The 27,788-nt window shown below is 44.2% G+C and overlaps 1 protein-coding gene and 1 long non-coding RNA gene across 8 annotated transcripts in view; one reads left to right on the top strand and one right to left on the bottom strand.

Annotated features, from left to right (window-relative positions):
• Window positions 1-7,480, top strand: part of PFDN1 (prefoldin subunit 1) — an 81,074-nt gene extending 73,594 nt beyond the window's left edge. For 5 of the 7 annotated variants that reach the window (XM_077897491.1, XM_077897490.1, XM_077897493.1 and 2 more), the window contains one exon: window positions 7,061-7,480. Coding sequence is in view for 4 of the 7 variants with exons in the window: in XM_077897485.1 (XP_077753611.1) it covers window positions 7,061-7,144 (84 nt within the window). In the remaining 3 variants the exon portion in view is untranslated. The remainder of the gene's footprint in view (window positions 1-7,060) is intronic. The other 2 variants (XM_077897486.1, XM_077897488.1) reach the window with 1 other exon arrangement.
• Window positions 7,481-8,658: 1,178 nt separating this feature from the next.
• The window catches only part of LOC144313963 (uncharacterized), a 62,358-nt gene continuing 43,228 nt past the window's right edge, over window positions 8,659-27,788 (bottom strand). Inside the window, exon 2 of the long non-coding RNA XR_013379612.1 lies at window positions 8,659-9,137. This is a non-coding gene — a long non-coding RNA (uncharacterized LOC144313963). The remainder of the gene's footprint in view (window positions 9,138-27,788) is intronic.

Raw genomic sequence — 27,788 nt, 5'->3', positions numbered from 1 at the left:
GTGGTCAGGTTCCTTCTCCTCTTAATCTATTCTGAGCCACATGTCTCTACTTCAGCTGCTTATCACTTGACATGATATATTGGCATGTCTCATCCCTTTTAATCCTGGTGCCCCAAAATGTAGTGATGCTTTGGATGTAGCCTCATCAGTGCCATGTGCCTTGAAACAGTTGCCCCTGCTGGCTCTGCACTTACATAGGAGTTTTCTTTCTACTTTCTTCCTGGATTGTCTGTTGGGCTGGACTTTCTCTGGGACTTAAATGAAGCTGATGTGTTAGGGAGGGCAACATTGGTATTGATCACCCAAAGCATAGGGGGACTGCAGGGAAGAAGTAAGAATCCTTCTTTCCCCACCCTTTCCTTCAGTGAATTTCTTTTTCTTCTTTCTTTCTTTCTTTCTTTCTTTCTTTCTTTCTTTCTTTCTTTCTTTCTTTCTTTCTTTCTTTCTTTCTTTCTTTCTTTCTTCTCTCTCTCTCTCTCTCTCTCTCTCTCTCTCTCTTTCTTTCTTTCTTTCTTTCTTTCATTCATTATTTATTCATGAGATACAGAGAGGGGGTGTGGGGAGCAGAGACACAGGCAGAGGGAGAAACAGGCTCTGTGCAGGGAACCTGACAGTGGGACTCGATCCCGGGTCTCCAGCATCACGCCCTGGGCTAAAGGCGGTGCTAAACTGCTGAGCCACCCGGGCTGCCTTAAGTGTATTTCTGCCATAAGGTGTTGAGTCGTGTCGAGGTTTGTCTTGGGTAGATTAAGCATGCAATCACAGGTGGGATTTGGGATTCTGGCCCCACACAGTAGCAATGTCAGAGTCTCTTTGCAGGGAAGAGAACACCTGGGAGAAAAACTGTTCAGTTTTTATAGGTTCAGTGTCTAGCTGAACCACATCTTTTAGCAGAGGAACTTTTGAAAGCAGTTAATGAAAATTGCAGAGACAGTTACTCCTTAGATTTATTTCTCTTATATTCTCCCAGTCAATGGCTAAAACTGCTTTCGCATTCCTTGAGCTTGTCTCCCAGTCTTATGTTATAGTTCACAAGTTCCCTTATTGCCTAGTTGTGTCATTAATGGTGCAGTGAATGTACGCCAGTGAGTTCCCAAGTAGACATGTGTCTGTGGATCAGTCTCTTAGCTTTCAGTTCCCGGTCAGGCAAGGCCTGTCTTTCCCACCTCTGGTGAGTGTTCCTCACCCATTCACTTGCACTTTCAGAGCTCTGCAGTGCTCCTGCTTGCTACAGCTCTGCTACCTCGGTCTCATTTCCCTTCCTGACTTCTCTGATCCTGTCTCGTTGCCTTTCTTATTTTCTCTTCCTCCTTTTGTTTCTGTGCCTTTGTCACATTTTACCTCCATCTGCCAAGACATGCCTTCTCAGCCTTCGGTGAATTCTTGGCCTCTTACTAAACTTCCCCAGTGTGGGCAGCTGGCATCCTCCGGCCATTTTAGAGTTCTGCAAACTGAGAGAGCATGAGAGTGAGGCTCTGGGTTTCTAATTTGGGAGTCATGGGTGCAACAATGAGAAGGTGGCCTTTGCTTCACATTTTTTTGATTAATTAGTAGAGTTTGAAGTTGGCAGTGGCCTGCAGAAGCTGGCAGCCATGGATTCAGCATAAGGGAGAAGTGTGTGGTCAGGGTAGGTCAGTCTCAGGATCTGAAACATGGGACTCAGAGCAGAGGGTCTCTGAATGATCTCATAGAATATCAGGAGCAGAAGGGAATCAAGATGCCCATTTTTACTGCCCCTGTAGCCTGGATTAGAGGCATGGGACAAGCCACAAGGTCTGCTTTTATCCACCATATCTCCCCTGTCCCTTATCCCAGCTCTATTTTACCCATCTTACGTTTTGTCTTTGAGATGAGTTAATTTGAAGTAAAAGCTCTGTGACTAATGGGGGAGTAGGGATACTGGTACTGTCTAAATCCTCATTTTACAGATGGGGAGTAGAGGATGAGAGAGGAAAACTGCTTTCTATACCCTAAGAAATGGCAGAGAGGAAAAATATTAGAGAAAGGGGAAACAAAGTCCCTAAGGGAAAAAAAAGTCAATAAGATAGCATCACAAGATGAATTACCCTCAAGGGTCTGAGAGATTGTGTCATGTCAGAAGAGTTGTAAAGACTTGAACCTCTTTCCTTCATGGAAGGTTATAAATGGAACACTGGCTCCTCAGACTGACTTCCAGAAAGAAGAACCTCAGGGGGATGAGCAATAACTCCAGCAATGTCATTTCCCTGGCCATGGTGAGCCCCACAGGAAATCTCAGAATTTAACTATAGAGCACGGCCCACAAGAATGTCACTGCACTCAGAGCTCTGTGGTTTGATTTCACTAGAGAATTTCCTAGGAAAAAGGTTCTGAGGGAGATTGCTCAGCAAGACAAAGAATGCTGCAGTGAGGACAGAAAATGCGTTCCTGGGACTCCTGCTGGAAGGTGCGGGTTTGAAAGGCTTTCTGGAGTTTACACAGCAGCCATAATCCCCTTGTAGCTCACAGTAGCCCTGGTAGTCTCCAAGCACTTTCTCAAGGATTTCCAACTCCAAGACATGGGAAATGGGGATAGTTTGTTTTATAATTTTACAAGTTGATCTAATAAAGGGCTTGACCCTTAGGGCCTGTTCTGTTTGTGGAAGCAAGCCTCTAATTTTCCCAGGGACATCAGTGACGGTTGAGTTTTAGACCTATGTTTACCTGGGGGCAGAGGTTTGCAGGCAGTGCCCCAAATTGAAAACCATCTTGAAGGAGACAGTCATGTTCTGCCTTTGCTTGCTCTGTTGATATGTCTCATTCATTCACGTTATAAACGTGAATGGCACGTATAAAAGACAGCAGCATGCATGCAGGTACATCAGTAAGTCGTCATTGCTCATAATAAATGCACTTTTATTCAGCAGGTATTGAGTTCCTCTCATGTATCAGCCATTTTTCTAGACAGTGGGGTATCGGCAAACAGAACAAAGCCTTGCCCTCGTGGACTTCTCTTTCTTGTAAGGGAAGATGGACAAATACTGCCACTTCCAGTGGCGACAGGTGCTGTGTAGGCAAATCAGGGTGAGAATAGGGAGCATGGAGCTGTCATATATTCATGAGATGGCATTTGAGAAAGGCCTGAAGGAAGCAAGCAAGCAAGTGTGGATATGTGAAGAAGAGTGTTTCTAAAAGAGCCAAAGGGCCAAAGCCAAGCAGGAGCATGGCTGGTGGGTTGGAGGGGCAGCTCAGAGTCGAAGGTGCAGGCCAGTGTGGCTGGAGCCGAGTGGGTGACAGGGAATTGAGGTCAGAGTGAGGAGGAGACTAAACATGGCTTTTTGAAAAGGTTTTTGCCTTTTATTTTGAAATGGGCAACCATTGGAGGGTTTAAAATGTTAACAGAGGACTCTGGGCACTGTGTGGAGAAGAAACTAATAGGGATCAAAAGACAGACGAAAGGAGACCACTTAGGAGGCTATCTATACATTAAGGTCAGATTCTGGATACATATTGAGAGTAGTGCTCATAGGATTTGTTGATTGATTGGATGTCAGATATAAAAGAAGATTCAAAAATGACACCAAAGGTTTTAAGCATTTGCAAGAATGGAGTTGTCATTTACAGAAATGGGGAAGACAGGTCCACAGAATTTCTAATTTGACTAATAGTTTTAGGGAAAAAAGTGTGGAAATTCAAGAAAGGAAAATTTGATTTAATCATTGGTTCTTTAATTTTCTGCATCCTTTCTGACAGTCTTGTTTATATTTGGAATCCTTGTACCACAATTTTCTGGGGCGAAGTCCAGGTCGTAGTATATCAACCTAAAGGAATCCTTACCCCCAGACCTCTGTGATTCACCGTGGGTACAGAAGAACTTTGGGTAGATTGTGTCTCTGGGACATCCCTCACTTCCTGGTTTTGTAGGGCTGCTTGACAAATTACTACATACTGGTTGGTTTAAAATAACAGAAAATTATTCTCATATGTTTTAGAACAAAATCAAGGTGTCATGGGGCCACAGTCCCTCTGAAGCCTCTGGGGAAAAATCCTTGTTTCCTCTTCCTAGCTTGTGGTGGTTGCCAACCACTCTTAGTCTTCCTTGGCTTATAGATTGATCCTTCCTTTGTCTCCCTCAAGGGATGGCATTCTGTGTCTGTGTCCCTTCCATAGCCTTATAAGGACACTAATCATTAGATTTAGGATCCATCCCAACTCAGTATGACCTCATTTTAACTTGGTTACTTCTGTGAAGACCCTATTTTCAAATAAAGACACATTCACAGGTGGTGGTGGTGGGGAGTTGGGACTTCAACATGTCTTTTAGTGAGAGACCATTCAATGCATATCATATACTCTGATTCAGGTTTGATTATGAAGGTCTTCTTGGCTTAGGTGTGTTTGAAGATGAGACAGGAACTATTGAAAATGTTAGAAAACAGGTTCTTTTGGGCAGTCCCAGTGGCTCAGTGGTTTAGCACCACCTCCAGCCCAGGGTGTGACCCTGGAAGACCCAGGATCAAGTCCCACATTGCGCTCCCTGCGAGGAGCCTGCTTCTCCCTCTGCCTGTGTCTCTGCCTCTCTTGCACTGTCTCTCATGAATAAATAAATAAAATCTTAAAAAAAAAAAATCCTTTTGTGCAAGAGATGACCCACCCACCTATTAGGATGAGAAGAAAATTTTAATGTGCAGTAAGTTTACTAAGCTAATTAAAAATTGAAAGATAGGTTTATTTTGCATTATTTTTTTAAACTTGAAGAGTTTAGGTTAGGCAATGGTAAAAATCATGGAAAAAAAATCACAAAACTGAAACTGGAAGATAGAAGAGCAGAGAATGACGAATTTTTTTATTTTTTTAAAGATTTATTTATTTATTTATTTATTTATGAATGAGAGAGAGAGAGAGAGAGAGAGAGAGAGAGAGAGGCAGAGACACAGGCAGAGGGAGAAGCAGGCTCCATGCCGGGAGCCTGACGTGGGACTCGATCCCAGGACTACAGGATCGCGCCCTGGGCCAAAGGCAGGCGCTAAACCGCTGAGCCACCCAGGGATCCCCAGAATGATGAATTTTAAAGATAAGAATTATAATCTGAATTTGATTGTCCAGAGGCCCATGTAGTAGGTAGAAAAGTTCCAGCTGATGTTCCAAGTTTACTGTTTCGACAACTGAGGCAGCAAGTTGGCAGAGATGGAATTGCAGAGGACTTGGGTCCCTGAGCGCCAGCTGATGCTGTGGGAGCACAGCTCCTCTTGCCCCACTGGCCTTCTCCTCAGATTCACACAGAGCTGGGAAGGTGCCCAGATGGTACATGGCACTCGCTATTTGCTCTGCTCCCCTTCTGTGCAACACCCAGTACATGTACATTCTTCAGTGGTGTGTCAGGAGTTATTAGTATTTCTCTCTTTAAGTCACCACATGTAAAGTTCCCTTTCTGATATCACAGTAATAGCTGATATCACAGTGATAGCACTGTTATCAGGTTTAGCAACATAATAAATTCCTTAGCAACAGTATACGTTTGTGGCCAGTATGAATTTTTGTGGAGCGCCTGTTGTTTTGTAAGGAATTGTGTGCAAGTTGGACACATGGGAAACGAGTAAAGAAGATAGAGCCTTTTCTAGCCTTCAGTAAATTTGAAGTTAGGAGAATACCAACAGGAATCAGAGGTTCACATAACGGATACTGATGTCACAGCATTGGAGCATATAGGAAAAAGTTTCCAAATGTATCATTTAATAAATACCTGGAGACACCTGAGTGGCTCAATTAAAGCATCTGCCTTCAGCTAAGGTCATGATCTTGGGCTCCAAGCTTAACAGGAAGTCTGTTTCTCCCTCTGCCCCTCCCCCTCTTGCTCATTCTGTCTCAAATAAAATCTTGGAAAAAAAAATTTGGACAGAGTGGGAGAAGTTAGACACAGGGATCTGTAGAAGAACACCAGAGATTTTAATGGTGAAGGCCTCCATTTCTATTTTCCTAACACAGTGGTTTGGTTGGGCATCAGTTCCTAAGGACAGCCTGTCAGGCCAGGCTGCTCACCTGTTCTCTGGCCCAATCTTTCCCTGGTTTTCCAGGTCATCTGTGCACTTTATTGGTCAGAGTGAACTCACAGCCACCAGGGTCAGAGGTATAGGGGTGAGTGAGAGAAGGGCATGGCCTATACCCTAGCTGCTTAGATCGGGGTGTGTTATTGGCAGACTCCAGTGGTGCCCAGTCACATGTACCCGTAGAGAGGGGACTATTTTGAGTATTCCTCAAAAAGGAAGTCTCATTTCATGTCTTTTAAGTGGGAATGCAGCCACAACTATGTCCTTGGGGCAGGGACTAGTGGTGAAGCCACCATACTTTTTTGAGTGACCGACCACAGGACAAATAACGTACAGACATCATTTCCTTTGACTAATCTTTTGTAATCCTGGCCCAGATGTGGTTCCTGAAGTAGTTAAAGTTCTTTGTGTAAGTTGAGATTTTTAATTTAGGACCCAGATGGGGTAGGAGGTAAACTTCCAAAAGGTCTGTTTTACTCAGTGTGTCACTGTCCTGGATTTCTGGCAGGCAGCAGTTTCATTAGAAAAGCAGATTTCATCCTGACTCATCTGCCTTGATGAGATGTGTGATAAAACTTCTTAGCACTCATGCAGCGTGTCCTCTCACTGGACAGAGCAGAACCCTCTGGTACCCACCCTGTCCATTCTGCAGCATTGGCAGCTACAGGCACCGGGCCCAGGGCATGGAAAACCTTGAGAGACAGTCTGTTATGAGGCCAGAGCTTTGTACTGGAATTTCCTGGCCTTTGTCTGGTATAACTTCATGTACTGAGACGCCTGTTTTGAGTCCACTTCCTCCTAAGGGAAGAGCACAGCTGCCTTCCACAGAGCACTTCTGCTTCCTGCACCAAATAACCTTTTCCTTCTCCCCCTCTCAGGCCTGTGGATGGGATGAGGGGAGCACTCTGGGCAGGTGTGTATGTATCTGGCCCCAATAGACAATATGTACTGGAAGTCACTGATCAGAGAAGACAAGCCGTTACCTTTGGATATAAAAGCTGCATCTGTGAACCTGATCCATACTCCCTAATTCTCGTTTCTTTTTCATATTGCAGCAGAAAAAATCCTACCTGGAGCGGAGTGTAAAGGAAGCTGAGGACAACATCCGGGAGATGCTGATGGCACGAAGGGCACAGTAGGAAATCTCCAGCCGAAGCTTCCTGCCCCCTCCCATTCCTGGCAAGGGCAGGTGGGAGGCCCACATGGAGAAACTTCTCTTCTGCCCGGGTGGACTTTTTATTTGGATGATCTCATAACCCTGTGTTTTCTACTTCACCATGATACTCTTTCAGACCCCAGTTCTGTATTTTTTATCCTGGCTCTGTCTGCCACCCCTGTCCAGAACACTTTTCTCCCTGGGGGTGAGTCACAAACTCCCAGGAGAGGGAGATGGGAGCCATACAGATAGGGGAGCTCTGCCCAAGCCTATGAACTAGTTATGCTCCTTAGACCAATAAAAGGCATGTGTTCCCCCAGCCACTCTACGAAGTCTGCCTTTCTTGAGCTGAAGGATGAGAACCAAGGGCCAGAGAGGTAGAGGCTTTCAACCTCAACTCCTCCCTGACCTCTTTATTTAAGCCTTTGCTGGTGCTTTTGTCCCTTTCTGTTCCTTTGAGTAAAATCCCTCACCTCTGAGCCTCCATGCAAATAAGGAAGACCAGGGGGGATAGCTGAATTTAAGTAACCTTGGTGGCATGTTGCAAATGTTCAAGAAAATGCAGTAATAAAGCAGCAGCACATCCATGGCTGACTCTTTGGCGAGTGTCATAGAAGTGGACACTACAATCCTAGGCCTCCTTAGAGGCTTAGGGACAGTGGTGTACTGGCGCTGGCTTTTACTGGTTCGTGAGAGCCAATTATTAAAAATTAAGTTAGGTAAATATACAATTAAATTATATTTATAATAAGGATCATAAATATTCAGAATATACCCATTCCTCATTACTAAATCTAGTCATTATTTATGTTTATGATGTTAAGACTACTGTATCTGGATCATGGAAATACTACATAATGGAGCACTCTTCTGCTTTTTCTTCCCAACTCTGCGTTCAGAAACATGTTGGTAGCTTGAAATCAGCTATTGTGGGACCAATTACTCCATGGAAGCAGGTGATGGATAAAATACGGATCTCTTTTAAAGAGAATTGGTAAATGTTTATGGGCCCATCACTGCTTCACATTTTAAGTGGGCAGAGAGCTGCTGACTACAGCCTCCCAGGGCTGGTAGAGCCAGCCCACTGACAGAAAATCTGACTCTGTTATGGTGGCTCGGCGCCACCCTGTGGCCAAATCTGAGATAGGTGGCCTGGCTGGCTGGCAGGCTTGAATTAGGATAGCTCTTCTCTCCTATGTGTCTGTGTGTGGAGGGGGCGGAGAGGGCAGGCAGCAGAAAAGAAGGCCTCGGTTCTGGCCCCAGGCCAGTCTGTGGAGCAGCCCACAGTTACTTAAAGGTCCTTTCCTAGGCTCTGGGTAAAAGCACCAGCACCTTCAGCAACTGCTAGCCTATTGAGGGCTCCATAGAATCTGCCTTCCTCATAGCACTGACCCACAGTAGAACAAAAAGGTAAGTAGACCCCTCCTCCTAGTACTGAACAGTGGTTCCTGGTGGAGAAACCCAAGACTTATGTTCTGTCTGGAATAATTCAAACAGTTGAGGTTCAGACAAATTTATTGAAACATACAGGGTGTAAGCAAATAAATCATTCAGTGGTATTACATTATGTCACTACCGTGAACGTATAATCTTATAAATATATATTTTATAGCTAAGCCTTTGGCCAAAAAAATAAGTCATTTAGCACATTTGTGAAAGGCCAATAAGAAATGGATTTTGAACATTAAAAAGACAGTCACTGAATTAAACGCAGCACAATCCCTGCTAATCTAGAATCCCACTGTGTCGAAGGTAGAAGTATCTGTGCAGAGCTAGTCATTTTCATTTATTTCAGCAATCAGAAGAGATGGGGCAGGCACACCTGTTGAAGGTGGTGGCCGAACTGGCAGGACAGGAAGGCCGAGCTGGTCAAGTGAGCATGTCCCAGAGACAGCAGCAACAGAGTGCAGTCCAGCATGCTGTGAGGCAGGTGGATGGGCCCAGGTCATCCCGTCTTTGGTCTTCCACTACATACACTGGAGGGAGAAGGAAAGAGAAAGTGAGAATGAACTGACACAAAGCCCAGGCCCTACAGAGCCAGTGCCTCCTGGACCTGGGGTGGGCTATGGCAGCCAAAAGCCACTCAGCAGACTGGATGCAGCTTTTCACTTACACTGGGGCAGATTATTTGGGAGGAATGGTGGCTTAGCTCCTCAGCTACTTTTTCTCCTCCTCCTAAGGACTCTGAGCCCTGTAGGGACAGGTACTAGGGAACAGACAAAATGGCCTCACACCAAGGCAACTAAAGAGATAAGTGTATATTACTGTTTGGCCAGAGTTGGTTAGCCCTGCTTGCTTTATCAACCAGGCAACATTGTGTCCTGTACCTTAATGGCTTTTCTTCAGATACGCTTATGCCATCTCCAAAAAAAACAAAAAACAGAAAAAAAAACACCCACCTAAAAAGGAACTGCAGGCCCCCAAACCAAGAATTCCTATTTTTTTTTTCAAACCTGGGCAGTGTACACTATCAGAATGTGCCCCAGCCTCTGAACTCACACACAAAGGGGGTGGGAAGCCAGGATGAAGACCTCATCAAGAGCAGCCCAGGTGGCTCAGCAGTTTAGTGCCACCTTCAGCCCAGGGCATGATCCTGGAGACCCGGGATTGAGTCCCACATTGGGCTCCCTGCATGGAGGCTGCTTCTCCCTCTCCCTGTGTCTCTGCCCCCCCCCCCCCCCCCGTCTCTAATGAATAAAAATCTTTTTAAAAAATTAAAAAAAAAAAAAAAAGACCTCATCAAGTGAGTGAGGTGGCTGGAACCTGGCACCTTGGCTTTTTTGCAGAATGGAGCTGGAAATCTGAGTCCTGTTAGGGCTGAGCTCTATTAAGAAACTCAAATGCTAAACAAATCCATGGCTCTAGACGGACCTCCAACCTCCTCCCTTCACTAGTCAGCTGACTTGGGGCAGACATCAGCCTTCCTTCCAGTAAGCACAGCTTTGGTCTCAGAGGATCTGTGGCCCCTTTTAAGAAAATCTCAAAACCACCACCACCATTAAACTCATTTATAAACAGTAAGGATTTTAAACTTTTTCAAAGTTAATGAATACATGAATCTTCTAAATTGGTCCTTTGGCAGTCTTCTTTCAGTTCTATTTTTATACCCCCTCTCTTGGCAACTCCTCTCTCTGAAGCCTGCTATACTGGCTAGAATACTCTGGGTTAGTAGGAGCTTTTCCAGGCTGTCCCCCTGTGTCAGCCACCCTCTACAGACCTCCCCTCCCTTCTCTTGTGGCACAGCTTTCAACTCCACCTGTTTCATTTGACCCCACTCAGCAACACAAGCAAAGTTGTTCTGAGGTCTGGGAGACAAAACCCAGCCCCAGGGAAGCCTAGTGAAAGAGAAGACTTTTATTCTGAGGCCTGATAAGATACATTACCAGATTTAGTCCTAGTAACAGTACCTGAACATAGATATTACCATTCCCATTTCACAGGTAAGAAATACAAGGGTTCGAGAAGTTAAGTCTCCCATCCAAGCATACATAACCAGCCAGAGGCAGGCAGCAGGGCCTGAACCCAGGCCTTTGGCAAGCCAGACTTTCCCAGGCCCATCTGGGACAGAAAAGGGATTGGAATGAGTCCAGGACTGAATGTGCTCTTGGAGGGTCCTCTCTTTCACCAGCCAGAGCCCACCCCACCCACTAAAGGCATGCATAGTCCAGACCCCTGGGGCCAAATCAGCAGGAAAGCCCTAGGCAAGGGCTTTCCCCTGCTGTCTGCCTAGATGACCCACCCAAGTCCCCAGCCTCCCCTGATCCTGCAGTGGGCAGCCTCGGACAGTGAAACAGTGAAACGAACACAGTGGAATGCGCACTCATCAAAGTAATTCCATATTTTATTCTACCTGCCAGAGGACTGGTTCTGCTGCCCTCGAGACAGAGAGGCGCTCTCCCTTGCCAGCTCTAGAAACAGCCTGCCTGACCCAGGCCTGAGACTCCACCTGATTTCTAGGTGAGTGGTCCTACATCTTCTCTTAAGCTACCATTATGCTGAGAGCACAAATGCATAGGGACCTGCACCAAGGGCCTTCTATACATAGTACCAGACTTCACAACCCTGTGATACACCCATCCTTACTGTTTCCCCTCCTCCCTGTGTTTCCCTATTTTACCACAAAACCTTGGGCAACTTCATTGAGCAAAAATGCCCCTTTCTCTAACACCTTTCTCCCTCAGTCAAGTTTGTCCTTGCTAAGACTTATTTCACACGACACACTCTGAAACCTGGGGCATCAGGGACTTAGAGCTCATTACTCCCAAACAGCGCTTACGGGCAGTTAGAAATAATCAGTCTGGGGCAGCCCGGGTTGCTCAGCAGTTTAGCACTGCCTTCGGCCAGGGGCCTGATCCTGGAGACCTGGATCGAGTCCCACATTAGGCTCTCTGTATGGAGCCTGCTTCTCTCTCTGCCTCTCTCTGTCTCTCATGAATAAATAAATAAAATCTTAAAAAAAAAAAATCAGTCTGGCTACAGGATAGGAGGCTTCAAACCAGAGGGCTGTGTCAAACTCATTTGGGTGGTGATGGGGTGGCCAGTTTCTGCATACCTTAGAAACCCTGTTACTTATTTCCTGGAGTACCAAGTCTCCCAAACCCCTTATGACTTTTTCCTTTCCATTAGGTGACAACAGAACCTCTACCTCCAAACTACTGAAAAAGTAGGGAATGGAAGAGAAGGTGTGGGGAGGGTATGTCTGAGGGCAGGATTGATTTATGTTTTCCTTGGTTTTCCGTCACCCAAAGCAGGAGTGATTGGCCCAGAAGAAAGCTCTTGAAGAAGGCCTCACAGTTCCTCATAGCACCCACCATGTGGTCCTGGAATGGCATTCTTTATCTTCATAGATGCCTTACGTGTAGGGTCTGAAGTCCTGGACCTCCAAAGAGTGCCTGCTGCCCTGAGCAACACGACCTCGTCTTCCCCAGGATACACCCCACTGCTTCTCACTTAACTCTGCCACCCATGGGGTCAATCTGTCCAAGAGCTCCTACACTGTCCTGTCTAGCCAGTTAGAATGCCATGCCCACTCTGCCCGAGGCCCTGGGTACTTGAAGCCAGGAGACTCATGTGCAGTGAGGTGTCACTGGTGATACTGCTTAGACAGCAGGAGCTGTGGCCAAGAAGACTCCAACACAGGTGTTCATATCTAGGCCTTCCTGACAAATGGCCTCCACTGGCAAGCAGGGCACTGAAAGGGGGCAAGTGTCATGGTTATGTAAGATGTTAAACATTAGGGAAAGCTAGATGAGCAGTATAGAGAAACTCCTCTCTCTGCAACTGTTCTGTGAGTCTAAAACTATTTCACAATTAAAGATTTTAAAAAGAGGGGGCCAGAAGAGCAGTAGATGGGAGTGGGAGCAGGTACTGCCCTTCTAGGTAGGTCAGCAGTCTGCCAAGGTTGGCAGGCAGATTCTAGTACCTGCAGGCACTGCTCAGATTGAGCTGCTTCTTAGAGATCAGATGCCCCCTGTGGCCAGCCTGGGCTCCAGCTCCTGATGGACACAGGGCCTTAGGGATTGGCTTATACCCACCTCAGCCAGAAGGCCAGCCCTCCCCATTTGTGTCTGGTATCAATACCAATACCACCAAATTCACATCCCTGTAATAGCCTCATGTAAGAAGGGACTCTGTTCCCAGAAAGCTACAGCTGAGTGTGGGATCAGCTCAGGGGTCCCCTCACTAGCAGGTTTCGCTTATTCCCAGGTAGCCCTTTGGCAGTGACCCTAAGTGAGGGGCAGGTACTCAGAGCTTTGCCACATGAATACAAGTGCAAAAAAAAGTGTGCGTGTGGTGGTAGTGAAGGGAGCTGGGGAAATGTACACACGGTGTGACCCAAAGACCTAGACTAGGTCAGAAAGGCTTAGGTTAGTCCTGGGTGCAGGAAACAGAGGGAATAGATGGAAGGTAATTGGAGGCATGCAACCCCTGTGCCCAGCTACCTGCCCACCAAGCCCTAGGGTCTTCTCTGTAGCCACCAGCCGACCAGTCACCAACCAGCAGTTCCAACTTCTGGGACTGCAGTCTTAGGCCTAACAGTGCCATTTACAGGTGCTACTCAGATACTCACTTCTGTAGCAGTGGGCATGTGGGGCTCCAGGGCAGAGATGAAGATGACTTGAAATGTGAGCTGAGGCCTTCTCAGTTGAAGGCTCCCATACCTCAGTCAGCCCCACCCTGGAATCTGAAACCTTTACTTGAACAGCTCAGACATTTTTAATGATTAATCAAGTGCTTTGAAGTGGTGGTGCAGCCTTATTATTATGCCCTTCCTATTTGTGTGTGCACACAGTCCCAAACCCAGGAGAGCTAATAAGAAGCAAGCAAAAACACTGGGGGGCTTCCCAGAGAGTTCTGATGTCTGGGCCTTTTATGCTTCAGCAACTTGAAGGCTGCTCACACCCAGGACTGCTCCTCAACCGCTAAGACCACCACGGCCAAAGGAACTCCCAGGAAGTGCCTTCAGCAGAAATGACAACTTTGCCAGAGGCAGGGAGCTTAATTGTGTTCAGCTGCCCCTTGCCCAGTCTTGAGAATATAGACCAACAGAAGTCAGTCAGTCTTCCAGGAGGTATCAGAGGATGCCAGAACAGCCCTCCTACTGCTCATACGAAGAGGCAGGAAGGGTGGGGCAAATATTTAAGCATTATATTGATAAACAAAGTCTCCAGATAGCCATAGGGATGGATCACTGTTCCTTCCAAGCAAGTGGCAGAGAGGCGAGTACACAACTTGCTGAGGACTCACTGTAGCTTTCCTTGGACGTACATGTGCAGAGGGATCATGTATTACTCAGCACGATGGGCCCCACTGATGAGAAAAGATGTCCTAAAGGCAGTACCACTGTGCCACCTGCTCTCAGAGCCCATGAGTACCAAGTATGTAGGCTGAGGGGGAGAGTGATGGGTGAAAGGTGGCTAGAAATGGAGGAGGCAAACAATGGAGGTGTAGTTTCCCTGGAGTGTGAAGGTTAAAAGCAGGAGAGGATGTGAGGCCTTCTACTTTCCTTTTCCTCCGCACTTGGGTGGGATCCAGGGCTGGCAGCGCTGGCACAGCTGGGCCGAGGCTCCGCAACAGCAGCTGTCTTTGTTGGGCTAAGCTCACCACCTTCCCTAGGCCTCCTGGCCCACTCCGCTCCTCCTGCTTCCTGCAGTTTTAGCTCTGGCTACACTGTCTGTGAAACTGAGATGAGGCCATTTCCCCCAAGTTGTTTTTTTTTTTTTTTTTTTTTTCATTTCCCCCAAGTTTATCCGTCTCTCTTGCTTCAGTATTCCAACGTACCCACTCCAGGGTGCAACAGTCTGGAAGCTGGCCAACTAGTTCATCCTCCAATTCCTACAGCTATTGACTGCCACCCAAGAGATCATGAACCCCCCTGCCCCCCATCATTGTTTTAGGCATTGGGTGCCAGGTGTTTTGTGGATTGGCCTGGAAAAGGTGAGAACCTGCTGACCTGCATGTGGGTGGGTGGGTGGGTGGGTGGATGTTTTGAGATCTCCACAAGTGCAGCTGTCCCCATCCTATGAAGGAGGCAGTTGCTAGACAAAGCCAAGATGGGGCCTTCTGAGAGATGTGACAAAGGTCTAAGGAGCCCCAGGCCTCCAGGCCCCATGTGGTTCCATCATAAGGTCAACTTGTATGCTAGCCCTGCCCACCCCAATCAGTCCTATAAAAATAGTAGACCTGATAAGATTTTTCTTTTTCATAAACAAAAACAAGCATATTTGGACACGCTGTGTCAGTCTGAAAGGTAGGACTGCACTGCTGCCACCTCCTGTGGCCTCATCCTTGGGCTGGATCTGCTGGGGCAACTGGGACAGAGTTGGTCATAGATACTGAGAAAGTTGAGAACCTCCTGGATGTCAAAATTGTACGTGAAACTGCCTTGGGGATCAGGTTGACCAGTTATTTTGTGGCAAAAGAATGCTGAGTTCAGAGAAGAGAAATAACTTGACTGAGGTCACATAGTGAATTTAAGGCAAGTTCCTGGCTTGTCCCCCAACCTTCCTGCCACATCTGCATATCATTTAGGCTCACTTCAAATCAAACAGTAGCCTGGCTGCAAGTGACCTGAAATGTGACTGTGTATGGAGGAGTGAAAGGCATCCCTTCTCTCTGGGCCCTGAAATCCAAAGTCTGTTGGAGGGCAAGACCTAGTCCTTGCTGTGTTTTAGAGTGTGTCCCTAAGACAGTCAAGAGTCTCCTACTTCAGAATGACCTGGTCCAGCAGTTGATTAACCGGGAGGTGGAGTGAATTGCAGGGTCGTCCTTGACATTCACTTGGCAGTCATCAGGCAGGCAAGTAGGTGTGCTGGCCCTGAACAAGGTACCTCCTGGGGGTTGGGAGGAGAAGGAGGGGTGACTTTATTCTCTAAGGACAGTGGCTATGACATGGGCTCCAGGGAAACAATGTCCAAGTTCCTGTCCTAATGTTGCCACTGGCTAGCTTTGTGACCCAGGGGAAGTAGTAGTAAATAAAGTGCTTGGCCCAGGCCCTTGCATAAAGTGAAGCAGGGAAGAGGTCTTTTGTAGGAGCCACAACGTGATCACGTCCAATGGAAGAAATCACCAGAAATCTGTTTTCTTATTGTGAGTCTGTGTGCATAGAGGGGCTCCTCCAACCAATCCACATTCAGATTGGTATGTATGTGTGTGTATGGCCTCAAACTGTCACAGGATGACAAAAGCAGGGACACTGGCGGTCCATGCAAAGTACAGGCTGCTGAGAGAACAGGAAAGCGGAGACAACCTTGGGAAGAGGCAGGGGGCTGGGTGTGCATGCCAGGGGCTAGGGAGGCTGTGTGCACACACCTTAGGCTGTTTAACATTAGAGAGGGTGAATCAAAACGTTCATACATATCCATGTAAGCACTTGCGTATATAGGATGAGTCTGTTCCTGTCATTAAGACCATGCAGACACAAAGGTCCACAGAAGAATGTGGTAAGAAACAATATGAAAGAGAGGTCAAGGAGGAAGGGATGTATGCATTTCAAAGACTTAAGAACTGAAGAGTAAGGTGTTTCTTCTTATGCCTTAGAAGAAAAGGTCAAATGGGATGAGGCCACAAATGAGTCTCAGAAATTCTAGCAGGACTGGTGGCCACATTCAAGGAATCTCAGGAAAGGGGCTAAATTCTCTAGGGACAAGTGTGTCTTTACAGAGGCAGCTCCCTCTAGTCCCCCAGGAAAGTACAGAAGTGCAGAAAGGGAGGTGACAGCATTTTCTTCTGTCCATGGTCATAGAATATTCAAGTGAAACACCCATCTTCCTCCCACATCCCAAATGGAGCTGCTGCAGCAGTGAACAAGGTTGCCAAGGAGCCTGCACAGGGCAGGGCGTGTGGTAGAGAAGCCAAAAGTGGCTTCCTCATGCCCACCTCACTGCAGTGCTGGAAGCTGACAGTTGAAGTGTAGAAGGCTGGAGACCCTGATGTGCTTGGTACTTCTCAGTAAAGACCATGCTATATAAGCAAGACAGTGGAACCTACCCCACTGAAGTAACAGAAAATAAAGGTTTCTCACACACACACACCATTACCAACAAAAGAACAGGTCCAAACCAGGCCCATATCCCTGCTACCAACTTGGGAGTCTACCAACTAGATGACACAACATGGGAAAATATGGTAAGGACAGAGGTGAACATTAGGCCAGGTAAAAAAAATCTCTGTTTACTCACAGGTAAGTTTCATCGTGGGGTTTCCTAAATAATGCAAACATATGGTACACTTCAAACATCTTCCATATTGATATACATTCCATGGTTTATGGCCAAAGAACCAGAGAATGGAGGTGCCAGCTGTTGGCAGTGCAACATCTACATTCTCCCGTCTGTTGGACCAGCATCCTGGGCCTGCACATCCACAGAATGCTCCCAGCTGACAGCAGGACTGACGGCTCAGAGGTGGTGTGGGGGCTCAGCCAGCTGAGTTCATAAAACTGAAGAGCTAGAGATCATTTATTGTATTATCAATCAAGAGCTTCTCATACTGCTGAGAAGAAAATAAACCACCAAAAGCCAATCTCGGATGTTTACTAAGGTGACAGTTCCAGTTCTGTTGCAAAAGATTTCAGTGAGTAATCTCGTGTACCCTGAGGGAAAAAGATTATCTTAGAATAACCTGTGTTTCTCATTTAGTTTGGGGAGTGAAAAACCTTTTTTCTTTTATTCTGAAGACAGTCAAGTGCACGTAGAGGGGGCTGAACGTTACAAATGAGAAGTAAAGAGGCTGAGAACACAAGCAACAGCCGGCTCCTTGGCACCCCACTATTTCACTAGAAATCTGTCTGTGACACTGTCTTGGACAGACCAGAAGAACCATGGGCTTAAACTGAGGAAGATGTCACTGTAAGGTCCAAGGGGAGGGAGAGGTCAACAGGAGAAGCTCCAAGGACACTACAACACAGGGGAGGAAGCAATTTGTTTTGTCATGATAGATCATGAGTGTATTTCTAATGCAGTTTTTGGAGAAAGAAATATGAGTGAGGCTGCTATGCCAAGCAGAAGAAATTAAGGAAAATCTAGAGAAGCAATCTGACCATGCCCAGTACACAACAGTTCCAGGACCTGAGGAGGGGGAACCTAATGGCTGGCCAACGGTGCATGTTCTTGCTCCTAACCTGCTCAGAAGTGAGATGTGGAGACCAAAGTTGTGAATGATGGTGGCTGACCCTCAACAGTATTTTCCCAGCCTTTTCTACCTGATTTGATGTATCCCCCCCCCCCCTCCTTTACTGCCAGACTTCAAAAGATACCACTATAATCAGTCCTATCTAGGGCACTAACTGGAATATCACAACACAGCAAATGAAGAAACAGGCTGCTTTAAGTCATTAAAGGTTATAGTGAGCAAGCAGGGGCACATGGTGGCACAGTGGGCTGAGCGTCTGACTGTTTCAGCTCAGGTTGTGATTTCAGGGTCATGAGATCTAGCCTGTGTTGGGCTCCACACTCAGCAGCGAGTCTGCTTGAGATTCTCTCCCTCTCCCTCTGCCCCCACCCCAGGGGTTGTTCTCTCTCTCTCAAATAAATCTTAAAAAATATGTATTTTTAAAAAGAGCAAGAAATCCCTTTTAAATAAATACTCATCAGGCCCTGTACAGATTTAACGCAATTCTGGTCAAAATCCTATCAGTGTTTTTTTATAAATTCATTCTAAAATTTATGGAAAGGCAAACCAGAATAACCAAAACAATTTTGAGAAAAACTTGGAAGAGTTACACTATCTTAAGACTTACTATAAAGCTACAATACTCAAGACAGTTATGGTATTTGCAAAGGGACTGACACAGATCAAAGGAACAGGAGAGAGGACAGTAACAGACCCAATTTATGTTTGACAGAAAGGCAAAAGCAATTCAATGGAGTAAGGATAGTCTTCAAACATTAAAAAAAAAAAAAAAAAAACTGGCATGCAAAAACAAAAAACTCTTTTAAACTTTGTATTTTATATAAAAATTAATCCCAAATGGATAAAACCAAAAACTAGAAGATAACAGAAGAGAAGAATCTTTATGACCAAGTGGTAGGCAGACTTCTCAGAGCTGATGCCAAAAGCCTTGTAGAAAAGAAGAAAAATGAGAAACTGGACTTCATCAAAATTAAAACCTTTTTCTCTGTGAAAGCCACTGTTAAGGGGATGAAAAGGAAAGCAGCAGACTGGGAGAAAACATTTGCAAATAACATCCAACAGAGGACTTGCATTAAGTTTATATAAAGACTCTTAAGATGACTCCACAGTAACAAAACAACTCAATTTAGAAGTGGCCAAAGTACTCCAATAGATACTTCACCAAAGAGGATACAAGGAGGGCAAACAAGTACATGACAACATAATTAGTCATTTATTTATTTATTTTTAACTTTTTATTTATTTGAGAGAAAGCACAAGCAGGGGGTATGGATACAGGGAGAAGCTGACTCCACATTAAGCAGGGAGCCCAACATGGGGCTTGATCCCAGAACCCTGGGATCACGAACTGAGCACTTAACTGACTGAGCCACCCAGGCACTCCATTATTAACCATTTAAAACACACAAATCACAACCACAATGAGATACCACAGTACCTATCAAATGGGCAAAATAAAAAATACAGTATCAAGTACTGGCTGGGATACAGTGCACCTGGAACTGTCATTCATTGCTGATGGAAAGGCAAAAGGGTATAGCCTCTCTGAAAAATGGTAGCAATTTAAACATGCACTTACTCATATGATCCAGAAATTCCACTCCTGCATATCCACCTTCAAGAAATGACAACTTCTGCTCACACAAAAACTGTAGCAGTTTAAGGTTAAATATATGCTTAATCATATGATCCAGAAATTCCATTTCTGGGTATTCACCTTAGAGAAATGAAACCTTATATTCACACAAAAACCTGTACGTAAATTTGTGATTACTAAAAAGTGAAAACAACCCAAATGTCCTTTAACAGGTGAATAAATCCACTGGTACCACCACACAGTGGAGTGCTACTCGGCAATATAAAGTTCCCACCAGATTTTCATATAATATACCAGCAGTTACATGTGGTTTATTTTATTTGCAAGGCAATTATCACAGGCATTCCAGGGTAAAACCCATCCAAACCAAATCTCCCTTTGCCAAATGTAGTGGAAAACCCAGAATGACCAAAGGCTTTCTAATGTATTCCTTGGGGCCCTGGGCTTCCATAAAAAAGGCAGGGGATGGTCCCTCCTTGCCTCACCAGCAATTCCACAGATTCTATTTTCCACATTGGAGTTATGTTTAAAGTTTCTTTTGAAAAGATTTATCTCGGAAAAATGAAAACAATCATAAAGTGTGAAAATATGGTCTGAAGGGTCTATAGTGTTGCTGCTGTTCAGAAGGGCCTCCCTGGAGCAGGAACGGTTATCAATACACTGGACCTGCCAAAGACCCTCCAAAGGACACAGTTTGCTTGAGGAGCAAGGTCTCCTCTGTTCAGGCTCAAAGCCGAGAGACCGTAGCCTGACTTCCTTACTTTGTGCCTGGCCCTTCTGGAACCTGATGTTTGGCCACATGCAGTTTTCCTGCCTCCAGTGTAGCAGGTGTTCCATTCATGCCCCAGCTGGTTCTTTGCACCTCTGAGCTCATGTCTCACACCTACCCAAATGTCTGCCTCCCTCCAGGGCCAAGGAGTCCTATTCTCTGGTCCTAGCAGTCTTGTCTTTCTTGGTATCCTTCACAGACTAGGAACTGGGGAGAAACCCACCCTCAGGGACAATAGTGTGACTATGTCTAGTAGACTTTTTCGAATTCTTACCTGACCTTGAAGCAACAGTTGATGCTACTGATCACACTCCCTTTCTCTAAATACAAATTCTTCTACTTTCAGGACACCCCATTCTCCTGGTTCTCCATATCTGACTCCTTTGCAGGTTTATCACCGTAGGTCCAACTTAGTTTTCCTTAAAGCTCAGCCCTCAACTGCCACCTTTTCTTTTCTCACCCAACTTGATCTCACTCACCTCCACATTTCCAATTACCACAAAATATACTAATGCTTTCTATAGCTCTAGCTCCAGCCCACTCTCTCCTCCAAGCTCCAGATATATATACAATTGCTTACCTGATATCTCCACCTGTCTCACTGATGTCATGACACCTCCATCTAACCCAACATGTTCAGAGTCTAACATGGTTTTCTTCCTCCCAACCAATCATAGTTCCTTTCCTTTGTTCCCAACCTCCACAAATGTAGTAGCCATCCAGTTCCAGTCAGAGGCCCAGGAATCATCCCTGAATGTGCCTTTCTCCTGTAGCCCCCTTATTCAGTCCATCACCAAGTACTCTTGATTTTACTTCCAAATATCTCAAATGCATTCATGTCCCTCGATCATCATGTTAACTTATGTCCCCTTCCAAATCATTCTCTACATAGAAGCCAACGGAATCTCTTAAAAATGCCAATTTGGTCATGTCATCCCTTTGCTTAAAATCCTTCAGTGGCTTTCCACTGCTCACAGATCAAAAACCAAAATCTTTAACTGGGATTATGAGCTCCTTATCTTGCTCCTACCTGTTTCTCATCTGTTCCTAACATCTCACTGCTCTTGCCATGCTAATTTCCTCTTCCAGCTTCTCAAATGAGGCATGTTCTCTCCTGCCATTGGGCCTTGGCACCTGCTCTTCCTACAACGGTTTTGCCTATTAACACCTACTTATCTTTCAGATTTCTCCCAGACTGTTCAAGATGGTCCCCTTTTATATGTTTTCATATGTATCTTCCCTTTATAGGAAAGAAGAATATTAATTATTACCTGTGGGATTATTTAATGTCTGGGTCCTTCCCTAGAGTGTAAAGAAGCTCCATAAAGACATGGAGGGGTATCTGTTCTGTGATCCATTACCTAACAAACTGGAAATGTCCAGTGTTTACTTAGTGAATGATGGTCCCTGTAGACTGACAGAGGTTCCCCAGGAATATACATGCTGTAGATTCAGTAGCTCCTCTCACAGTTTAAAACGTCCCAAGGTTGGGGTGCCTGGATGGTTCAGTCAGTAGAGACGTGACTCTTGATCTCAGGGTCTTGGGTTCAAGCCCCACACTGAATATAGAGATTACTTAAGAATAAAATAAAACTAAAGTGCCCCAAGACAATGCTGTGATAAAACTTGTTTAGAATCTTCTAATCTGTGACCCAAGTGAAGAAATTATTTTCACCAAAAATGTAATTTTTTTAAGTGTAATATTTTTTAATAAGATTCCATTCATGATAGCTTTAAAACTAACGGACCTCAGGGCATCTGGGCGGCTCAGTTGGTTAAGCATCTGGCTCTTGATTTTGGCTTAGGTCATGATCCCAAGGTCCTGGAATCAAGTCCTGCGTAGGGCTCCCTGGTCAGTGGGAGGCTGCTTCTCCCTCTCTCTCTGCCTGCTCCCCCTGTTTATGTGCTCTGTCAAATAAATAAATAAGTAAAATCTTTAAAAAATTTTTAGAATCTTATAACCTATGACCCCACTAGAGTGAAGAAATCATTTTCACCAAAAATGTATTTTTTTTTTTTAAAGATTCCATTCACAATAGCTTTAAAATTAATGGACCTCAGGGGCGCCTGGGTGCCTCAGTTGATTAAGCATCTACCTTCGGCTCAGGTCATGATCTCAGGGTCATGGGATAAGCCCCAAGTCAGGTTCTCTGCTCAGCATGGAGTCTGCTTCTCCCTCTCCTCTGCATTTCCCCCTCCCCCACTGTGCTTTCTCAAATAAATAAAATCTTAAAAAAATAAAAGTAAAAAAAAAAAAAATAAAGCCAACAAAGTATATACAAAAGCTATGCAATGAAAACCATAAGATTTTACTTAAGGACATAAAGATGACCAAAATAGATACCATGGTTTTGATAGGAAGACAGTACTGTAAATATGTCAATTCTTCCCCCCAGTTATTCTGTAAATTACATACTGTTCCAAGTAAAGCCTAACACAGTACTTATCCATAGAAACTGATACACTCATCCTGAAATCCAGATTAAAGGGTAAAAGGCCAAGAACAGACAAGCAAATTCTGAAGAGGAAAAGGGTATGTGTGTATGGATGTATGTGCTGGGGGTAGGGAAGATGCTTATCACACCAGACTTGTTTCTAGCCTGTTCATATAAAGGAACTTAGTATGTGACAAATCCCTTTTCAAATCAATCAGGAGAGGATGACCTAATGGTGTTGGAACTAAAAAAAGAAAACCAGAACTCTAACCTACACCACGATCAAAACTAAAATTAGGTCAACTAAAAACTATGTGAAGAAAATTTACAAGAAAATATAGGCTTATCTTTATATTGGAATAGAAAAGGATTTTTCAAAGCATAAGGGAATGCTTGATAAACACAAAGCATAAGGGAATGATTGATAAACATGATATTTAAAAACTGTCATATTAGGGGCGACTTGGTGGCACAGTCAGGCATCCAGCTCTTGGTTGCTGCTCAGGTCATAATCTCGGTGTTATTGTATCAAGCCCCACATCAGCTTCCCTGCTCAAGGTGGAGTAGTAATCAGGGAAGGTAAATTAAAATAGTGAAACACTGAATAAAATACCTAGGAATAAGCCTAACCAAGGACGTTAAAGACTTGTACTCTGAAAGCTATAAAACACTGATGAGGGATGCCTGGGTGGCTCAGCAGTTGAGCGTCTGCCTTTGGCTCAGGGCATGATCCTGGGGTCCGGGATCAAGTCCCACATTGGGCTCTCTGCATGGAGCCTGCTTCTCCCTCTGCCTGTGTCTCTGCCCCTCTCTCTGTGTCTCTCATGAATAAATAAAATCTTAAAAAAAAAAAACACTTATGAAAGAATATGAAGACAACACAAATATAAAGATATTCCATGGAGGCACCTAGGTGGCTCAGTCAGTTAAGCTTAAGACTCTAGATTTCAGTTCAGGTCATGATCTCAGGGTCATGAGATTGAGCCCCATGATGGCCCAGTCCCAAGAGTGGAGTCTGCTTAAGATTCTCTCTCTGCCCCTCACCCTGCCTGTATGCTCACATGCACTCTCTCTCTCTAAAGTAAATAAATAAAATCTTTAAAAAAAGATTTCATGCTCATGGATTAGAAAAACTAATATTGCTAACATGTCCCAATAGATAAATAAATGTATGTCCAGACTACCTAGAAGTGCCCAGCTGGCTCTGCAGGTGAAAAGTGTGATCCTTGATCTTAGGATTGTAGGTTTGAGCCCCATGCTGGGTATAGAGATTACTCAAAAATAAAACCTTAGAAAAAAAATGCCATATTACTCAAAGGAATCTATGGATACAACCGTGTCCCTATCAAACTACCAACAACATTTTTCATGGAACTAGAATAATACTAAAATTTGTATGGAACCAGAGAAGAACGTGAATAGCCAAAGCAGTCTTGAAAAAAAAAAAAAGAACAAAGCTGGACACATAATCCTAGATTTCAAGATATATATACTACACAAAGCCACAGTAATATAACAATATGGTACTAGCACAAAAATAGACACAAAGATCAATGGAACAGAATAGAGGGCTCAGATATAAACCACATATATATGGTCAATTAATTCACAACAAAAGAGGCAAGAATATAATGAAGAAAAAGTCTCTTCAATAAATGGTGCTGAGAAAACTGAACAGCTGCATACAGAAAAATGAAACCAACCACTTCCTTACACCATACACAAAAATAAACTCAAAATGCATGAAAGACCTAAATGTGAGACCTGAAACCATAAAACTCCTACAAGAAAATACAGGCAGGAATCTCTTTAACACTGACCTTAGCAACATTTTTTGAATAGGTCTCCTGAGGCAAAGGAAACAGAAGCAAAATTAAAGTACTGGGACCACACCAAAATAAAAAGCTTTTGCATGGCTAAGGAAACCAGCAACAAAATGACAACTTACTGAATGGGAGAAGATGTTCACAAGTGATATATCCCATAAAGTGTTAATATTCAAAACACGTGGGACACTTGGGTGGCTCAGCAGTTGAACATCTGCCACTGGCTCAGGTTGTGATCATGGGGTCCTGGGATCGAGTTCCGCATCAGGCTCCCTGCAGAGTCTGCTTTTCCCTCTCTCTCTGTGTCTCTCATGAATAATTAAAAAAAATACATACTCGGGAACCCTGGGTGGCGCAGCGGTTTGGCGCCTGCCTTTGGCCCAGGGCGCGATCCTGGAGACCTGGGATCGAATCCCACATCGGGCTCCCGGTGCATGGAGCCTGCTTCTCCCTCTGCCTATGTCTCTGCCTCTCTCTCGCTCTCTGTGCTCTGTGTGACTATCATAAATAAATTAAAAAAAAAATAAAAAAAATACATACTCAAAATATGTAAAGAATACAACAATATCAAAAATACAATCTGATTAAAAAGTGGGCAGAGGACCTGAACATTTTTTCAAAGAAGACATACAGATGGACAAAAGATCATGAAAAGATGCTCAGTATCACTAATATGGGGGAAATGCAAATCAAATCACTATGACATGCACTTTATACCTGTCAGAATCAAAAGGAAAAAAAAAAAAGACAAGAAATAATAGAGGTTGGTAAGGCTGTGGAAATAATGGAATCCTCGTGCATTGTTGGTGGGAACATAAACTGGTACAGCCACTGTGAAAAACAGTATGGAGGTTCCTCAGAAAATTTAAAAAACTACCATAAAATCCAGTAATTCTACCATGGGGTATTTACCTAAAAAAAAAAAAAAAAAACAAAAACACTAGTTTGAGAAGATATATGCACCCCATGTCTATTGCAGCATAATTAATAATAGCCAAGATATGGAAGCAACCCAAGTGTCCACCAATAGATGAATGGATAAAATACACACACACACACACACACACACACACAGGAATATTATTCAGTCATAAAAAAGGATGAGATCTTGTCATGTGCAACATGGGTGAATCTAGAGTATTATACTAAGTGAAATATGTCAGATAGAGATAGACAAATACCATAAAACCTCACTTACATGTGGAATCTAAAAACAAAACAAAACAAATCTATAAATAACAGGAAAAAAACTAATTGCTTCCAGACGGGGGCAAAATGGGTGAAGGGGGGTGGGAGATACAGGTTTCTAGTTACAAAATAAGTCACACGGATAAAAGGCACAGCACAGAGAATATAGTCAATGGTTTTGTAATACTGTTGTTATGGTCACAGATGGTAGCTACAATGTGGTGAGCATAGCATAATGTATACATTTGTAAAATCACTACTGTACATTTGAAATTAACATTGTCAATTTTTAAAAAACTGTATGGTACTGGCACATAAAGAGATACCCAGATCAAGGGGACAATATAGAGCCCAGAAATAAACCCACATTTATATGGTCAATTTACTTATGACAAAGGAGGCAAGAATATACAATGGAGAAAAGACATCCTCTTCAATAAAAGGTGCTGGAAAAGCTCAACAGCTACATACAAAGGAATGAAACTCACCACTTCCCTACACTATACGCAAAAATAAACTCAAAATGGATTGAAGACCTAAATGTGAGACCTAAAGCCATAGAACTCCTAAAAGAAAACCCAGGCATTAATCTTTGACATCAGCCTTGATGACATTTTATTGGCTATGTCTCCTGAGGCTAGAGAAACAAACACAAAATTAAACTACTAGGGTCACACTAAAATAAAATGCTTTTTGCACAGCAAAGGAAACTATCAACAAGATAACAAAGCAACCTACTGAATGGGAGAAGATATTCGAAAATTATATATCCCAAAAGAGCATAACACCAAAAGTATATAAAGAACCCATACAAGTCAATACCCAAAACACAAAGTACTCAATTAAAAATGGGCAGAGGGCCTGAATACACATTTTTTCTTTTTTCTTTATTGTTTTTGAGAGAGTACACGTGATTGAGTGCCCACGTCCCAGGGTGGGGGGAGAGGAAGGGAAGAAGAGAGAAAACCTTAAGCAGCCTTCATACCCGTCCTAAATAAGCCAATGCAGGGCTCAATCTCCACCCCAAGGATCATAAGCTGAGCTGAAATCAAGAGTTGTACACTTACCGGGTACCTAGGTGGCTCACTTGGTTAAGTGTCTGCCTTCGGCTCAGGTCATGATCTCAGGATCCTGAGATGGAGCCCCAGCTGGGCTTCCTGCTCAGTGGGGAGCCTTTTCCCTCTCCCTTTGCCCCTCCCCCTACTTGCACTCGCACGCACATGTGATCTCTCTCTCTCATATGAATAAAGTCTTAAAAAAAAAAAAAAAAAAAGAAGTTGGATGCTTAACCAACCAAGCCACCAAGGTGCCCTCAGAATAGACCTTTTTCTTAAGATATACAGATGGTCAATGGACACATAAAAAGATGCTCAACATCACTAATTATCAGGGAAATACTCATGAAAACCACAATGAGCTATCACCTTACACCTGTCAGAATGGCTATTATCCCAAAAGACAAGAAATAAGTGCTGGCAAGGATGTGAAGAAAGTGGAACCCTTGTGCACTGCTGGTGGGAATGCAAACTGGTGCAACCACTCCGGAAAAAAGAATGGAGGTTCCTCAGAAAATTAACAATAGAACCACCACACAATCCAGTAATTCTACTAATGGGTATTTATCCAAAGAAAACAAAAACAATAATTTGTGTTTATTGGAGCACTATTAAAAGCCAAGATATGGGAGCAACCCAAGTGTCCCTCCATAGATGAATGGATAAAGATGTGGCACATATAAAAACATCCCCCCCCCCGCCCCAAGACACATGCGCTTGTGTATACCACACACTGCAGCATTACTCAGTCGTAAGAAAAAATGACCACAGTCTGGTCATTTGTGACAACATGGATTATGCTAAGTGAAATAAGTCAGAGAAAGACAAATACTGTATGATTTCACTTATACGTGGAATTAAAAAACAGAGTCTTAAATACAGAAGTGCTGCTGGCCAAAGAGGAAGTGAGTGGGGAGATGAGTGAAAGAAATAAAGGGGTCGAGAGGTATAAGCTTCCAATTATCAGTGGCAGAGATGAAAAGTACAGCATAGGGAACACAATCAAGAATATTGCATTAATGTAAGTGACAGATGGTGACTGTACTTATTGTGGTGAGCAATGCCTAATATACAGAATTGCTGAGTCAGCATGTTAAAAAAGATAGCGAGATGCTACTTCACACC

Source organism: Canis aureus, chromosome 5 (assembly GCF_053574225.1).
Source record: "Canis aureus isolate CA01 chromosome 5, VMU_Caureus_v.1.0, whole genome shotgun sequence".
Taxonomy (NCBI): domain Eukaryota; kingdom Metazoa; phylum Chordata; class Mammalia; order Carnivora; family Canidae; genus Canis; species Canis aureus.
The sequence above is the reverse complement of the archived record's forward strand: the minus strand, read 5'-3'. Positions and strand labels throughout refer to the sequence as shown.